At 41.9% G+C, this 18,833-nt stretch overlaps 1 protein-coding gene across 1 annotated transcript; it reads left to right on the top strand.

The window, feature by feature from the left end:
* The first annotated feature begins 914 nt into the window (after positions 1-914).
* On the top strand, positions 915-16,831 carry LOC134078938 (CSC1-like protein 1). Its single transcript, XM_062535102.1, has 7 exons — positions 915-982; positions 1,147-1,215; positions 7,317-7,470; positions 10,708-10,813; positions 10,953-11,120; positions 11,556-11,646; positions 16,756-16,831. Exons 1-7 carry the CDS (start codon positions 915-917, stop codon positions 16,829-16,831), a joined length of 732 nt encoding a protein of 243 aa, XP_062391086.1.
* Positions 16,832-18,833: the final 2,002 nt, after the last annotated feature.

Here is an 18,833-nt window from a genome sequence, read left to right on the forward strand (position 1 = left end):
TTCCCATAAACACACTCCTAAACCTTGTGAAAAGCCTTCCCAGAAGAGTTGAAGCTGTTATAGCTGCAAAAGGTGGACCGACATCATATTAAACCCTATGGATTAAGGACTCCGCTGAACAACTGTAGCGCTCTCACAAAAACTTGTTTGGAAAGGATATCATGTTATCATCCTCTCACGGTGAATAGCACGAATGAGGCGTGAAACATAGGCCCCGACAATAACGACATTTCCAAATTCTCTTGGTAAATAGAAGGGACACATAGATGATCAGATAACTTCTAGATCTGGAAAGTTGTTTACACCAAGCCTCTGCCTTACCCCACCTCGTCTTCCTCTCCTTTCGCCGATGAGGTCTTTCAGTACTAGGCCTTATCCTGACCTCCTCTGGTAGGATAGGAGTTTGAGCTCATACAAAACGAAAGTACCTACCCCCTACCAGGTTAAGGTGGGATAAACGGTTCCCTCTCCACACAAAAAGGAGAGTTGCTAGACTACCCTGGCAGCAAATAGGGTGTGTCTAGATTTCTAGGCTACAGTTAACATGCATCCCATTAAGGTCCGTAACACAGGATCTCAAAGATGGCAGCTTTTTTGTATGTGAACTTCAGAGGTCTATAAGTAAACAAAGGAATAAAGATTTCAGTACAGAAAAAGATCCTTACAGTACCCCATGTAAACATAAAACACGTAACTTACTGTACATTCAAAATTGTTTAATGGCAAAAGACCATCTCATCTTCACAGCTAACATAAACTTTGTTAACTGGTTAGGCCGGAGCAAATATATCAAACACATTGATCTGGGATTCCGAACGTTATGTTGGCAGTCGAGAAAACAATGATGATGTGATGTAATGATGTACACATTCACTCCATCTGTGCCATACTGTAGGTCCAGTGAGAATCTAAGCATGATGTACAAACTCTACATCTTCCTGCTCTTCATGGTGCTGATAATGCCCTCATTAGAGATCATAAGGTAACTTCTGCACACAGTTATCTACAAATTATTTGTTGGGAGATTCAAATTAGAATATTTTACATTTTCATCTCATCTAACATCATTAGAGTAATCTGGTGCAGTACATGGTATGGTAAGCCAAATGCATTTCTTAAACACTGCATGTGTGTTGTCTCTTGCAGTGTGGATTTGGTCGATGTCGTCTATGCCCTCTTGGCTGGTAATGAAAATGAAATCAAGATCCGGTTTGAGTAAGTGTGTGCGTGTGCGTGTGAGGTGCCATTCTTTCAGCATAAACTTTACAGGGGATCAAAGATGATGGTGAGCCTTCTCTGCTTTGCCCTTCCTGTTAGAAATAACATGCTTATAGGCCTGTTTATCCCCAGAACATTTTACACTGCAGGCTACATGTCAAACAAACTATGTTGTGATAAACGTGAACTGCCTCTGCTGACTGAAGTGATCGGAAGATATGTAAGGGATAACGGCCGACGAGGTGACCGGTTCGATGGAAATAATGGCTAGGTGGAGGTCTAGATCTCCGGCGACGTGCGAAGCACGGAGACGGAGTTACCTCCGCCGTGCCATTATTTCCATCGAACCGGTCGACCTCGAAGGCCGTTATCCCGCTTATCTCCCGTTTGTATTCATAACCTGTATATTTAGAACATAGTTTTATTCCACCGTTGCGTCCGTTAACATCGCTAAAACGGTCTTGACTGTGGGACTACTTTCCGCCACATATCAACTTTCTACTTGCAGGACAAAACTGCCGTTACTAGTTCTAAAATGGATGGTTGCTATGTCCAAAGGCCAGTCGTTAGTTCTAAATGGCTGGTTGCTACGGCCAAAAGCCAGTCGTTAGTTCTATCTCTGCCGTTGCCAAGCGGGCATTTCCCAGGATTCTGATTAACTTTAACTTTGAAAGATCGCTACTTTTATAGCCTACATGGCATCCAACTAGCTACAATCCACCTCCGTCATATGCTACAATGTTACTATGGTTCTGCACGTCTGTATTTCAGCTTGGATGCAACGTGACAGTTCATTTAAACTTCGCAACGAGTTTGGCGAATTAATATGCAAGTGTGATACGGGAACTACTTCGAAGGTAGCAGGTTATACGAAGTTAATGGCCACCCCATTAGCCAATCAGAGAAGAGAATTCCATTGTTGAGGGAGATAAAAAGAAATTAAACACCACGTAAAAGCCTGCTTAAATTGAAAAGGTCAATAAACTAAATCTAGGGGCATATACCGTACAGTGCCCTCCATAAGTATTGGAACACATGCTAAAGTTGACTACAAAGAGGAATATAAAATCATCTTTTGGAAATTGATCTTAATGCCTTAAATAATAAAATGAGGAAATATCCAACCTTAAGGACATCAGTTTTCTTTGTGAATGAATAATGTATTGTAAATAGATAAATGATTTCCTTAATAAGTATTGGAACCCCTATGTTAACCCTATGTGTTAAAATTCCGATAGAGGCAGGCAGATTTTTTTTTTTTTTTTTTTGGCATGGTTCTATTTCAGTTAGCCTATTAGCTGGTTTGATTTGCAATGAGCTCATATTTTCATAACTGAGAATAACTGAAATAAAACCATGCCAATCTCTAGGTATGGTGAAGGTATGTGATGATGTGGGGCTATTTTAATTCCAAAGGCCAAGGGCACTTTATCAGGGTGCATAGAGTCCTGGATCCATGAGATAATATTTGAAGAAAAAAAAATGTATATGCCTGCCTCTATGTAAGGGATAACGGCCGACGAGGTGACCGGTTCGATGGAAATAATGGCTAGGTGGAGGTCTAGAACTCCGGCGACGTGCGAAGCACGGAGACGGAGTTACCTCCGCCGTGCCATTATTTCCATCGAACCGGTCGACCTCGAAGGCCGTTATCCCGCTTATCTCCCGTTTGTATTCATAACCTGTATGTTTAGAACATAGTTTTATTCCACCGTTGCGTCCGTTAACATCGCTAAAACTGTCTTGACTGTGGGACTACTTTCCGCCACATATCAACTTTCTACTTGCAGGACAAAACTGCCGTTACTAGTTCTAAATGGATGGTTGCTATGGCCAAAAGCCAGTCGTTAGTTCTAAATGGCTGGTTGCTACGGCCAAAAGCCAGTCGTTAGTTCTATCTCTGCCGTTGTCAAGCGGGCATTTCCCAGGATTCTGATTAACTTTAACTTTGAAAGATCGCTACTTTTATAGCCTACATGGCATCCAACTAGCTACAATCCACCTCCGTCATATGCTACAATGTTACTATGGTTCTGCACGTCTGTATTTCAGCTTGGATGCAACGTGACAGTTCATTTAAACTTCGCAACGAGTTTGGCGAATTAATATTCAAGTGTGATACGGGAACTACTTCGAAGGTAGCAGGTTATACGAAGTTAATGGCCACCCCATTAGCCAATCAGAGAAGAGAATTCCATTGTTGAGGGAGATAAGAGAATTTTAACACTGTCGAATTCTAGGGTATTCTTACTGTACTTCTGATGTGTACAGTACATATGTTATCCATAGAATATTATATGTGTGTGAAGGTACAGTATACCAGTGTACATTACTTTCTCTATCTCCAGAAAGGCTGACTTTAAGCTCTGATATTAAGTGCACATTTAGGCCTGTTTACCACAATGGCATAGCCTTCTACAGGAACATCAGTCATAACATAGGCCGAGGGAGATAACAGCCAGAGCTGTGTATCCGAATTTTGCAACCTGGTCTGAGCAGGTCTTGTGCAATCGTTACCCCCTTCACGTGGGTAAGATTCATGTTAGAATGTTTAGGTATAGGCTAAGTAAGGGATAACGGCCGACGAGGTGACCGGTTCGATGGAAATAATGGCTAGGTGGAGGTCTAGAACTCCGGCGACGTGCGAAGCATATTACTATGGTTCTGCACGTCTGTATTTCAGCTTGGATGCAACGTGACAGTTCATTTAAACTTCGCAACGAGTTTGGCGAATTAATATTCAAGTGTGATACGGGAACTACTTCGAAGGTAGCAGGTTATACGAAGTTATTATATGGCTCTCTAGAATGTTGAGGGAGCTCCCATTCACTTTGAATGGGCCTCTCAACGTTCTACCGGTCCGTTATATCTGCATATTGACCGCTCCGAAGGTATAATGACCGCTGCCAATGGCAACGGGTTCACTCCGCTAGTTGTTGCGGAAGCCACGAAACAGTAGCCAAGTCATTGCTAAAGACACATTGAGATAAGTTGATTTTCTCGTTTTGGCAAGTAGCCATATAATAAGCGCGATAATGTATAGAACGCCGGTCATTATCTGAAAATAATTCCCTTCAGTACGAAGCAAAACCCCTCCGCTGCGCGTCGGGGTTCTGTCCGTCCTGTCGGGAATTATTTTCCGATAATGACCGGCGTTCTATACATTATCCCTTACTTAATGGCCACCCCATCAGCCAATCAGAGAAGAGAATTCCATTGTTGAGGGAGATAACTAACTTTATTCCACTGCTCGGTTGAGTTCCCCATTGTCCTGCGTTCTATAAGGGTGTGCATTAACTTTAGATATACGCACGGCTATGAAGTAGTTCCATTATTTTTGACCTTCTCGCACTTGAATATTAATTCGCCAAACTCGTTGTGAAGTTTAAATGCACCGTCACGTTACATACAAGCTGTAAAATACAGACGTTCAGATCATAGTAACGTTTAGCATATGACAGAGGTGTCATTTAGCTAATTAGGTGGCAGTAGGCTAAGAAAAATAGCAATCTTTCAAAGTTAACGTTCATCAGAATCCTGGGATGTGCCAGCTTGACAACGGGAGATTAGAACTAACGACTGGCTTTTGGCCATAGCAACCATCCATTTAGAACTAGTAACCGCAGTTTGAGAAATGAGTTGAAATGTGTCTGGGAAAAGTAGTTCTACAAACAATACAGTTCTAGCGATTAAAACAATTAAATTAGCACCGGAAACGAACACAACCCAAGTGGCAACAGTGGAATAAGCGGGATAATGGACTTCACGCCGTGCGGTTATTCAAAGTTAATGCACTTTTCTAGACGGAACGTCCCTCCGCTTCGCGTCGGGCCGTATCACCGTCTAGAACGTGCATTAACTTTGAATAACCGCACGGCGTGTCGTCCATTATCCCGTACTTGTCTAAAGAATGGACTTTGAGACACTGAGGGCCAGATGTACTTAACGTTTTGCGCCCATTTTAGACGTAACGTGCACGTAGAAACATGGCCATGGTATGTAAACACGCGCAATGAGGGAAACGCGCAGACTGCCTGCCATGGAAGCTGAGAATGGCTATTTGCGCTTTTCTGTGTCATACTGTACATTAATTCCTGGGTGGATCTGCTGAAAGTGGGTGTAACGCGCAAGTACAGGGGAGGAGAAGTGGTAATAGTGATTGATTAAGTATTTCACCATATGTATGAAAACAGCGCATGTCTATCTTGCGTTGAAAAACGTCCGTCTTCTGAAAGCAGGTGTAATCCAAATTGCGGTTAAATGGGTCTATTTGAAAAACTTTAAGAAACAGCTAAATCAATATTCAGAGCATCAGTTTTCTTCATTGTACTATGTCAAAAGCAACATTAACCTTTATTTGCCTCTCTAAAATCGTATTTTCTCTTTCGACATAGCCTACACTTCCCAATCTGTTAGACTAAATTATATCAAGTATTATAGTCTAGCCGTAATTTCTTGAACCCAGAAATGTCGAGTACCCTAAAGTTTTATTGCAGAAATGTCATCTATAGGCCTAATGGATGGAATTTAACTTGGTTGCCTAAAGTTGCACTTTGGGCGATTTGCATAATTAGCATAAATATATACAGTATGCAATTAAGGCGAATAGGGTGCAGGTGAATAGGGTAAAAAATGTATGTAAATAAATGTATTGCATGTTTTTTATATTTAATGTTTACATATGCAAATGAGGCCATATCTCATTAAATATGCGCTCATTTGCATACTGACAAAATCAGATTGTTTAATAATAAAGTTATGCTCAAAATATTTTTTTCCAAGGGTAAACATGTGTACATGGTACGCATGTTATACATATCATTTCTGACTGGAATTCATTGGAAATTAGATGATTGCACAATCCCTAAAATCGGGCTATGTTGTTTTCCAACGGTCACAATTGTGACCGTCATCATGTTCACTCATGCTATGAGTGCATAGTTCACATATTTCAATTGCATCCCTCCACACTAGACACCTTATAGATTATGTGTACCAAAACTCTCTGTCCTATGTTTACATAAACAGACTTTTCTAAGCTTTAGTTTGGGAGCTTTAGGGTTGAGATTTTCAGGTGCAACCAAAACATAAGCAGCTCTGTCCATGTGACAAATTACACTACACATTTGGCACTGCACATATTTAACTGAGACCCTTTCAGGTTTCTATTTTTTGGGGAAATGTATTGATAATTCATTCAGTGACATTTTAAAGGCAGGAGCAAGATTTTTATGTACGGTCACAATTATGACCATTGGGATTAAACGGGTCAATGGGTTAACACTGCCTCCTTACCAGGTTCCTTTAAAGGTTTTCACTAACTCAGCCCTCCAAGTATACATGTTTACTTTGGAAAAAAGAAACATTTTGAGCCTGGCTTTATCACACTATCTGATTTTGTGTGTATGCAAATTAGAGCCTTTTTAATGAGATAGGGCCTAATTTGCATAAGTAAACATTAAAATATAAAAAACATGCAATATTTTTTTTTCTCATTTCAACACAAGTAACCAACTGAGAAAGTTTCATAGTGATATCTATTATTTATTTTTTTACCCTATTCACCTGCACCCTATTCGCCTTAATTGCCTATATATTTATGCCAATTATGCAAATTGCCCAAAGTGCAACTTTAGGCAACCAAGTTAAATTCCATCCACTAGGCATATAGATTACATTTATGCAATAAAACTTTAGGGTACTCAACATTTCTGGGTTTACTATTGGGCCTATGGGGATTACGACTAGACTTATGGCCTAGTGTGATTCCATTAAAATGTTGCCTGTGGGCAAGATGCAGATTTTTGCTATTTTCTAAAATATACATTATTTTATATACATCAAAATAATTGAAAACACATCTTTGCTTGTCAATGAAGTTTGTAAATTTTTTTGAAGAATGTAAACTTGAGGGAAATTAGTAAAATTCACACTTTTCTAGGGTGAAAAATAACAGAGAACACAGAACAATACTCAATTCATCCATTCTATGTCCTCTTTAATGCATTTACATAAATGATAAGAGTTGTGCTGTTTTCTACACTTGAAATGTACTCAAAATTACAGAATGACCTATACATCTATGTGTTTGTTCCTAGGTGTATGTTTATGCCAGATCAGGGGGCTTTCTTTGTGAACTATGTGATTGCAGCTGCTCTGAGTGGTGCAGCGATGGAACTCATCTGGTTTCCGTTGACACTGTTGTACAAGATTTCTCGTGCACGTATAGCTGGCGAGCGCGAATACATCAAGGTATATGTGTGTGTTTGTGTGAGCTTTTTTTTTGATGGGGGCAGGTGTTCCAGTTTGTCTGGTGATCATTTTGATTTGTGAAATCTGCATAAAATCATTGAATATTTAACATGGCCCTGCACTGCCCCCTACAGAGGTTGTTATTTCCACAAAGTGCTTGCAAAGTGAAATCTCAGAAAAATGTGCACCAGTTAATGTCTAAATGCATGTCCTCTTATGCATTATCCACACAATACGAAACATGTCATGGGACCAGAAATATTTAAGCAGCTTCATGGGATTCAAACCATGAGTCTTAATGGCATAACTTGCGATTATGACAGCTTATCATTGCACTACTCAACTGATACCATTATGTCACCAGGTGGGGGCGCCTGTGCTGCCATCTCTTTTAAGCACTGAATGAAAAGTGGGATTTCCGTCCCCTTAAACGCCCGTAAATCTCCCTAATTTTCGGTAGTTAACGACAATTTACAAGCTGCGAACGCCTCCTCGCGTCACTTCGGTGTGTTCCGAGGGACTTTTTTGACCGACCTGGGTAGACAGGAGCCGACTGTTCAGTCTGACTGCTTTTCTGCTAACTGTCGGCCGTCGGCTTGGTGTGTTCCAGCTGTAACTACAGTACACTGAGGAGCAATCTGTAACCTCCAAGTATGTTAGGATAACCAGATCAGGTTAAAACAATTATATTTATTTAGAAAAACTGTTGTTGTCTTTATCAGCAATTAAGTGGAGTAATCCCAAAAATGAGGTCCCTCTGCATGGTCACCAGGAGTCCTCAGTCTATCCGATTTGGGGGCTAGCATGTTGCTTTCCAGGTGCCACCTGGGCCTCCCTCTTACCCACTGAGCAAGCAACGTCTATGGAAGTCCAAGACAAGTCGATATGACAGTGGTTAATAAATGACATTGGGACAATAGTCCAGCCTGACCCCATTCGGGACATCTATAGACAGCCAAAATTAGTTGCAAATAGAGTAACAGAGGTGTAATACAGGTGGCAGCACAAGTGACAAGTGGCGTAGTCAGCTGGATTTCTGCCCTGAGTTTGAGCGACCGTCCAAACCACCCACTTGGCCAGCTTACAAAGGGCTGAGCGAGCAACAACAGCTGCAGTTTGTCCTGGGGTCAGTTGAGAGCGAAGCTACCCACTGAGCAAAAAGTGGTCCAAAATATGTCAAAAAGACGTGGTCACAGTACTCCAGAAGATGTCTTCAGAATAGCCAGAATGAACTATTTAATATGTCTTTTCTGGATGTTGAATAGATGTCTCATTTTGGATGATGATGACACGCTTCTGTTATACACACTACGCTGAGGAGCAATCCGTAACCTCTAAGTACACTATATTGGCAAAAGCATTTGCTCACATGCCTTGATGCCAGTGTTGCCAGATTGGGTTGAATGATTTCCGCCCAATCACCGTCTTCACCTAACCTGACTCTCGCCAGATCCTTGTAGTTCGCTGAGCATCACACAAGGATCTGGGACTTCTCGATAGGAGATGTATTTCTGAAGGCGGGGCCTTGTAAAAAAATCCTTGCATGTGATTTGATAAACCACTTGTCCGTTATCTTGAATGACGTGCTAGGCTACTTCAAGCTCTTGCCAAACCCGGTCGGAAGAAGAGTGAAAACATCCTTGCCACCAATAAATGCCTTCAAAAAACAAAAAAACAAAACAAAAAAAAATTCTCTGTTCATCTTTTAAAGAATGAATACTCGATAGATTCAGCAAAAGGATTGAAATAGCAGGACAAGACTCCTCGCTGCGTGCCGCCATTGTTGTTTGAATCAGACAGTCACTTCGGCGCTACGTCACATATATGAAATCCCCTCCGGTGATCCTGATTGCCCTCGAGCCCAGACCCTTGTGTGGAGCTCAGTGAAACGCCTCTGGTGGAGCATGGCGGAACTACAAGGGTCTTGCGAGAGTCAGGCTAGTCTTCACCGTCTTCAGCAAAAAAATGCCCAACGTTTTTCTCATAGATAACCAGTGAACTCAAAATGTTATTTACCCGCCTACAGTTTCTTTTCAAATGCAAACAGCCTGCTGAAGCGACAACAACTGTGTTGCCAGGGCCTTGCATTTTCACATTGAGCTGGCTGAGATTCTCGCTGATGTCGACAAGGTAGTAAAATGTCAGGAGTGTCAGAGAGCTCAGGACGATGAGCATTTTTCATCTCGAGAAATGTTATGATTTCATTCAGAGAGGACACAAAACGGCTGAGCACCTTGACAACCAACGCACATTGCTGTGCAAAATCAGTCCTGGGAATAATGACTTTCCACATCGGCCAGCAGTGCTTTGAACTGGCAATCATAAAGAGCTCGGGCCATGATAAAGTAACTACATTAACCTCAAATTATAATTTCATAGTATTTGATCCTTCAACTTGACCTTGGGGAAGGAGAGACCTCCACAGAACACAACAGCTTGTAGCATTCTCAAGAAATATGAGGCCCCATTGCAACTTGACAGACACCATTGTGACAGAAATGGATGTGCTTAAAGCGGGCCTGAAAATGCCTCAGTGGCTCTTCTTTGTATGACAAGTAACCCAGGTGCTTAATCAACAAGGTGATTTATGAAAGTATATTTGGTGCAAAATCAAGAGCACATTTAACACCAGATTTCGCATGCGCACACTAAAGTCACAAATGTGTAACCGTAAATTTGAAGTTGTACATTTTTTTAAAGACCTTGTAAACACAAAATAGGGGCTACGGGTTCACTTATCCTTGTTACAGATATACAAGTCCTATCCTGTGCATCACAACTTTTGAGTGTCATTCCCTCAACACTTTCGCCCCAAATACACTGCAACACATTCGCACATCCGTGTTTCATAATTTGAGAACATGCACAACATTTGTGCATTTGTAAACCCAAATGTGAACTGATGCATCAGAAGTTGTGCATCTGTGAAACATTTCCTCATTAATAAAATTCTATAGATTGCTGTGATGATTGAGCATTGTCTTGCACGACTACAAGTCAATTGATACAAATGCTTGAATCTGCGATCCACGAGTTTCAGCTGTTGTTTGCCGGACGGATACTTTTGCACTAAATATACCACCTAGCGAGCGTTGTGCGTGTCGAGCAAATCCATAGACAAGAAAACAAGGCAGCCAGATCTGGATCCTGGATCATGCCCAGGCATACTTTGGTATATTTGGTGCAGAAGTCGTGAATGAAGAGTATAATAATGTCTGTACTGTATGTGTATTCTAGGAACAGTCATATAGGTTTCCGTTCGGGGCCATGTATGCCTGGTACCTGTGTGTGTTCACTGTTATCATGGCCTACAGTGTCACATGCCCACTCATTGTGCCTGTTGGTGAGAAACATGCCATTTTTTTTCTATGTGTTCTATCTATATGTATGTTTTGCATGCAACTGGTGTACACACAACCCATTCTTTTCTTTGATTGTGTGTGTGTGTGTGTGTGTGTGTGTGTGTGTGTGTGTGTGTGTAGGTTGTGTGTATCTTGTTCTGAAGTACCTGGTGGACAAACACAACCTGTACTATGCCCGTCAGACCCCCCACCTGGATAGGCTGGTGCACCTTGAAGCTGTCAAACTAGCCATGGCTGCACCAATCATCTGTCTGATCTGGTTGTACCTGTTCTCTCTATACCACGCAGGTACACCTGAACACACCTGAACACAGCCAGCTCATCTGTTGCATGTTGCACACGTCTCTGTGTGTGTTTACCTTTGCCAGACTCTACTAATGTCATTACATCTGAGCTGTGAAACATTTGTCTACCTTTTCTATTCTACATGTGATAATGTAGCATGGCCAATCTTGTTGTGTTGATCTTTGTATATTCTCTCTATTGTTTGTCAATCTACCACCTGCCTGTCTAACATCCTATGCCAGTGTATCATTTTATCAACAGAACAGTCTGAACGTCCTAAACACAGTTGTTGGAAGTCTCTCTGTATACAGTACGGCTCTGACGAATACTCAGCAGTGCCCACTAGCGATTGTTGTCAGAACTGCAACGTTTCGCCTGTTGGTACTTCTATACTCTTTGATACTGTAGGACTTTTACACCTCTTCTCCCTGGTTACAGGGTTCATGGCAATGACATCTCTCGCCACCATGGTGGTCCTCGGCATCACCATCTCAATCTGCATCGCCTTCTCCTGTAATGACTGGTTCAGGTACTTCTGCCCAAATGACTGCACGGTGACCTCTACAGGAAAGTCTTCGACTTCAAGTTTGAAAGGCCAACACAAAGATAGAGTGAGTTACGCAGCCCTACAGAGTCTACAGAGCCTTCACAACTAAGAGAGGTTAAGAACCTCACAATTTAAAGACTTCAACAGCACCTGCCAATATGTATGCATTTTGCGTAGCGGGCACGCATTTTGATCTCCTAATACACTTGTACGATTCCATGCTCTAAATGGCGCATATCGCTTGATCTCGCATTTCGCCAGTTTCAGTGAAGTTGTCACTGAAGTTGATTCTGCTGTTGAGCTACAGAGCTACAGCCATAGATATCATTTACAAGGTCTTACACATATACAGCGCCACCTTCAGGCTGAATAAAGCGTTACATTAAATATTGCCGTCTTCATTTCTGTTCCATGTTTTTCCCCACCTTTAATTGAGATATGGCTAAAACAGTATTTGAATTAACTATTTGATATTCGAAGGTAGATCGAATAATGACTAATCGAAAATCGTCATCCCTCATCCCTAATCAAATACTTCTACTTAAGTGTGGGTTTTAGACACTTTATACAACTCTTGAGGTAAAGCCTACTTAGTGTACTGTATGAAGGACAGATTAACATACCTTTTATTCCAACTACCACCTACATGTAGATTATGCACTAGGGGGGGAATTCTCCCATTCACGCGTAAATCGCGCGTAAGCTTTTTTTTTACGCGGTTCTGTTGCGCGTCTCTCTGTTAAGTGGATTCTCCCATCTCTGCTCCTGTCACACCCACACCGCGCAAAGTCGGATTCAAGGCGGGCTTATGAAAGGGACGTGATTTATTTAAAAAAAGAACCAGACTAATCTACCACCTCCTTAATTTAGGTTGATATGAAAACGTGGAACGTGGACTTTCTCATTGACCTCCTGAATGCCATTTAAATCCAGAAAGAACACCAACCAGTCTTTAATTTTGAAAACGTATGCTAGGTGAACTGAATAAAGAACTGCCTACAGTAAAATGGTGTATCATCACATAACAAAGAAATTACTTCACGAAATTTCACTTTTGCTTTGACGTTTGTTTATAAAGAGTCAAGACGTGCTTGAGGTGTGTAGATTTATAATTCAAAAACTACGATTGACAAAAAGGTTTCGCTGGCAGCTGCCTCGCATAATATCAATTTATCTATGCTAAGACATGTAGACTGACATCTGCAACTTCGAACACAGTAGAGAGACTGACATAACGAGTTCAATCTCCATTGTAAACGAATTAAAAGGCGAGAGAATAAGCTATGCTGCTCCACAATAGTGCAGACGTCTGTGCAAATGTATGGATGTATTCAGTGAAGTTGGAAAGAAACGGACAGAGTCGAACGAAGTATGCTATTGGATAATGACTTCTCGTCAAGTTAAAACTGAAGATACATAATCGGTAAGATCCAATACAGAAAGTGGGTGATTATAACGGGATTTTCACTATTTAACAATGTAGCCTATGAAGCCAGTGAAGGTAATGGCGCGAAATATGGCACCGTGTGACACTGTAATGCGGAAAACATGAAGCTGTATCAGCTTATAAGAATCACATTTGATACTGTAATGTCAATTTGTAAATTCCGTGTTGCCTACATGTATTTAGAACTAGGCCTTCTGCCGACATGAGCAATATGCTGTTTCACCTTGTAGTGGCGCTCGACCTTATTCCAGCCCTCCAGAGTGCGTAAACTGGAAAAGTGCTTAAAGGGTCACTGCACCCTAAAATAGGTTTTTTGAGCTGTTGATTGATTGAAAATACTCATAAGTGGTGAACTGTACTATTACCAGGGTTAATATTGACAAAAATCGTGTTTCTCGACAAACGTAACATTTCGTCTGATTTTGTATTGGAGATATTGCTCTCTCGCGCATACTACCGTTTGAAAACATGCCATGGCATGTTGGTCCAAAATACTATTGGAATGATGACGTTGTCCTGCACTTCTAGTCCGACACTACGTCACCGGGTCGTTACAAATTAGGACTGAAACGCCCCAACACCTGCTGCCCTGATTAGCCTACCTGTGATAAGCCATGTCTGCAGCACTCATTCCCAGATTGACACGAAATCACCATGGTTGATTGGTTGCAGCAGTGCTGCACTCTCTCTCCAAATTTCAGAACGTCTCGCCCATTTTGAAAGCCGTTTTCAGAAATGTGAAGTGGGTGGAGTTATGGGGTGAAGTGACTCTTTAAGCCATGGCAGAATGCGCGCAAGACTTGTATATATAAGAAACGCCCAGATTTTGGGGTTGCTCCACCCAAAACGCGCAACTCTCTCTACCACGCGTAAATGGCCGACTTCAGTGGATGGCAGAATAGTTGCGCGTTTTTTTGGATTTACGCACCCTTACGCACCCTTACGCGCATGGGAGAATTCCCCCCAAGGTGAGTAGATATCATCAACTACTGGTTTGGTTGGCTGGTTGGGATGTTTGGTTAATTATGCTCCTGTGTTGTCTTCTCAGAAAGAAAATGATGTGGAATGCAATAATGGAGGACATTCCATGGATGAAGAAGAAGAACTAGTTAGTCCAGCATACACACACACACACACACACACACACACACACACACACACACACACACACACACAAAATCGTAATAATCAATATGTGGTACATTTTATCTCTTGAGACAACCCCTCACTTCAAAAACAGGGAAGAAGTGGAATCCATGAGAAGGAGTTGAACCTACACAAGATGCATTACAGAATAGGTGTATCATGATCATGATGAGCAATATTGTGCAGGTGCAGAAAGAGCAGGGTTTGGATTGGATGAGCGAATGAAAGAATGTAAATAACTAGCCACATCTGCGACCAAGATGAGAGAATTAGAGAAGTAACTGCAGATTTCTAGGTGCAGGTACAGAATGGAAGAGCAGGCTTTGGTTAAGGTGAGCAGATGAAAAGTAGGGACAATGGATGAACAGAGAGAAGAATGAAGACTGGATGCAGGAAGTTATCCGTCCCATACGGATGCTTGCTGCATTGAAGTTATTACTGGAGCCACACAGGATGTCTCTCCTTCTTCACAGAACCTCTGTGTTGAACAGATTGCAAGTTGTTTGCGATATTGGCTCAATTAAATATATTCTGTCTGTCTATGACACTACATCACTAGTGTCGGTTTTAAAATCATTGCATGCTTGCTTGAGGGTAAGCAGGCTGAGGTCAACTCTGCCTGTTAATGGCACAAACTGTGGAGTTTCTTTTATATGAGAAGGGCAAAGAAGTGGAAAGCAGGCAATAAATAGCCCTGGCTAAATAAGCAGAAAAGGACATTACTGACTAATAGTAACTAACTATATCAGAAGCAGATTGATATAGAAACAGAATAGTGTAGACTTAGTCGCCCAGTGAGTGTCACAGTGAGGAGCATTTGAACTTCCAGCTAGAGATGAAAATAACTTTACATTGGATTCTCCACCATACAGACATACAGACAAATGGACAAGCATACACACAGGCATGTACTGTATGTGTACATACACATACATTTATGCACAGACAGGCACACACACACACACGCACACACACACACACACACACACACACACACACACACACACACACACACACACACAGTACAAACAAACAAACAAACAAACAAACAAAAATAAATATGTAGGCTCATTAGGTATCCCTTTGCTGTGTTGACAGGTATACTACCCACCATACTTCCGACCTGAACAGATGGAAGAACCTCAGCGAAACTCCCCGGACAGGGACCCACAAAATGGCCTGTGTGAGGAGAGTTCCCTCATGTGATCTGTCACAGGCCCATCAGAGTTACCATCAGCCCAAAATAAATGAGGATGGGAGTTACGGCTTTTTAATGGCTTCAATTGGTACAGATAATGAGACTTATTTACTTATTTGCTTACTTACGATTTAATAACGTGACATGATTGACCAGTCATCAGACCAATGTCTGTTAATCATGTAACTGCTTAAATCCAGCTTGCTCTAAAACAAATAAAAATATGCAAATGCTGCGACAAGACATAACCATTATGGAACCATTGTAGTGTTTTTGCTTAGACTTAAAGAATGTTTGTTGAAAACATGAAGTGTTTTTTGCTTAGACTTACAGAATGTTTGCTTTAAAATATTTTTTTGCTTAGATTTAAAATGTTTTGTTTAAGATTCAAAGTGTGTTAAATGAAATGTGTTTTGAACAAATGTAAGAAAAATACATACTAATAGAACAAAACTGAATGTAAGTGAGAGGTCTATACTAGCAGTAAAAAACTGTAGGCCAGTGAGGAGGTCAACATGAAGTCAACGGACAAAAAGGAACATGAAGTAGTGAAATCATTTGCTCATGGCCGAAAAAATAAGCTTGAGCTAGGGCTTGCCAGAGCGTGCCTTTGGACTTTGCAGATCAATAGCGAGAAGCAGAGACGTAGCCGAGAAGGCATGTTTTATTTAATAAAGTCAGAGCTAACCAAAGGTAAGCTCTTGAGTTACAGTAACTAGAGGAAACCTCATTGTATACCTCATGTACATTAACCAGTTAGGCCTATAACATGTCAGAGTTCTGTAGGATGTTACTTTAATTGTATGTAATTTTTCTACTTTTACAAAGAGTACATTTTTTTGCATTAAACAATATTCAAAGACTGAAGAAAGTGTTGAAGTATGGAATATGCACTTTGTACACACACGCAAGCGCACACATATACGCATATATACAGTACACCTAAAAAAACATACACTTTCACAAAAAATCACACACCTAGCACTCACTGTAAACATAGCCTTATCATGAGCATCATAAAAGCAGAAGTATAGATGCATTTTTTTACCAAGTTATGCTTTGTCGACCGATTTTGTAACAAACATAAAACTAAGCCTATTCAATATCAGTGACTGTGTAAGAACATTACATGACTAAAGTTTTTACTTTATTCTGTATCCATAATAAACATGAAGCAGTGGGTAAGTGGACGAGTAGACATACAACATTTCCAGAGGCCTAACATAACAATATTCTGCCAAATCTGACAAGTCCTTTACCACATGAACTGGTGCAGCTGTCTCAGGCTGATGTTCCTCAGATACACCAAGAAGATCACAGCAGATGAGAGCATCGCCAGCAGCCCACAGGCCATCAGAGAAGCGTACGCTTTGTAGAACGGAGAGTCAATGCCGTAAGAATCCTTGTAATGCAACTCTATTGTTTCTCAAATCTGAAGTCCTTTACCACATGTACTGGTGGAGCTGTCTCAGGCTGATGCGCGTGGGTTTAGACACTGAGTTCCTCCATCTCCATGTCATCAGGGAGGGCTCCATCTCCTCTCTGCTGCCCCTCTCTGCTCAGCTGTCCTGGAGTCTCAGTGTCTCTCCTCAGGGTCTCCTGGGAGTCCTGGTCTCCTCCTCTGCTCCTCAGACACACCACGATCACAGCGTAGACCATCACCAGCAACCCACAGCACATCACAGAAGTGTAGACTGTGTAGAAGGCAGAGTCAACGCTGCAGTACAGGTGGAAGGTTTTCTCCAGGCACAAGTGTTTACAAGTCAATACTCTCGTCCTGCATGTGTATGTGCCGCTGTCTTCGGCTGTGGGCTTGGATATGACCAAGGAGAATGAAGAACTTGACGTGTTCACTCTGGCTCTCAGATCCGCATGTAAAGGCACAGCTTGGCTATGGGAGTCTAGAATCAACTCTTCCGCACCTGCGCCTTTCTGACGGAACCACTGGACCCTGCTTTTATTACTGCGCAAGCATTCGAGATTAACGGTTTTGTGTTTGGAAAATGTGGCGGTTGTATTCAAAACGTTAAGGCAAATCAAAACGTCATACTGCAGTAACACTTCCTTGTGAGTGCAGTGGTATGAGCCACTGTGTTGTTCTTTAACAGAGGGGATGATAAGGGAGTAGTCTCCCGTCTGGCTGCCGTTCAGCATGTACATCTCCTCCTGGTGAGTCTCATTGTGAGAGGGGTCCTCAGACAGAACAGTGATGTTACCAATGGGAGTTTTCCAGTAGACCTGATGAGGAGACGTCGCATTGACATTACAGGGAAGAGTCAGTTGGCCTCCACGGTTTGAGTGGAGTTTAATCACACGCCACCTTAGAGATGTCACTCTCCGGGTTTGGCACTGACCTCTACGCCAAATCAGACACTCATAATCATGACAGATATCCTTTTCTTTTATATCCTTGAGGATGACTGAAGATGACTTGAAGTTAATCTGCAGTCTACCCCTCAGGTCTTCAGAGAATCTCTCCATGGATGAGTTGGTGTCCAAAACCAGACTTCTTGGGACATACCTTTGACAGTCTGCAGAGGTCCGGTACAGCTGTATTTTGTCCATCTGGAGATCCCCTGAATCTGTTCCACACAGTTGAACTTTACTGGACATCTGTCTGTGGACAAATGTCTCTCCTGCCGAACAGACGACAAGGGAGTAGTTCTTCTGCACTCTGATGCTCCTGCCTAGCCAGCCTTCCACCCGGTACTCTCCGCTGTCCGAAGCACCTGTTGCATGTAGCTTAAAATGAGGCCAATTAAACGTGACACGATGCTGTGGATATGATCCATCAGGCTGAGAAGTGTTGAGAAGTTGCCAGTCTCCGTCTGTAGCTACCCGGTACAGCACATAGTAATCAGCAAATTCCAGACCCCATGTGCAAAACTCAGGATTGTCTCCGACTAATGCAGTCACATATGACTCAGCATTCCGGTGACAGCTCGCAGCACTGATGAGGATCGACAGCAAAAATGAGACCAGTCTTCCCACCTCCATTCTGAGACTCTCACACTCACTACTGCTCTCAGTGATGTCCACAAGCGTTCTGAATCCCCTCACTCGGACACAGACTAATAAGTGCTGTGGGTAATATCTCTCTATCTTACAGGCCTCCTCTGCTCAGGAAGTGCATGCGATTATATAATGCTTCAGATGGTACTTACAGGAAAACAGTTCATACAGATAATGTCATGGCAACATAACATAAAAATGACTACATGACTATGACTGTTTAGTATACTATATGACCATATGACTGACTATTCAGTATACACTATATTGCCAAAAGTATTCGCTCATCTGCCTTGACTCACATATGAACTTCAGTCACATCTCATGCTTAATCCGTAAAAGCCCTGTATAGAACGTTGTCAGCAT

The sequence above is a fragment of the Sardina pilchardus genome, chromosome 4, assembly GCF_963854185.1.
Source record: "Sardina pilchardus chromosome 4, fSarPil1.1, whole genome shotgun sequence".
In the NCBI taxonomy this organism is placed as follows: domain Eukaryota; kingdom Metazoa; phylum Chordata; class Actinopteri; order Clupeiformes; family Clupeidae; genus Sardina; species Sardina pilchardus.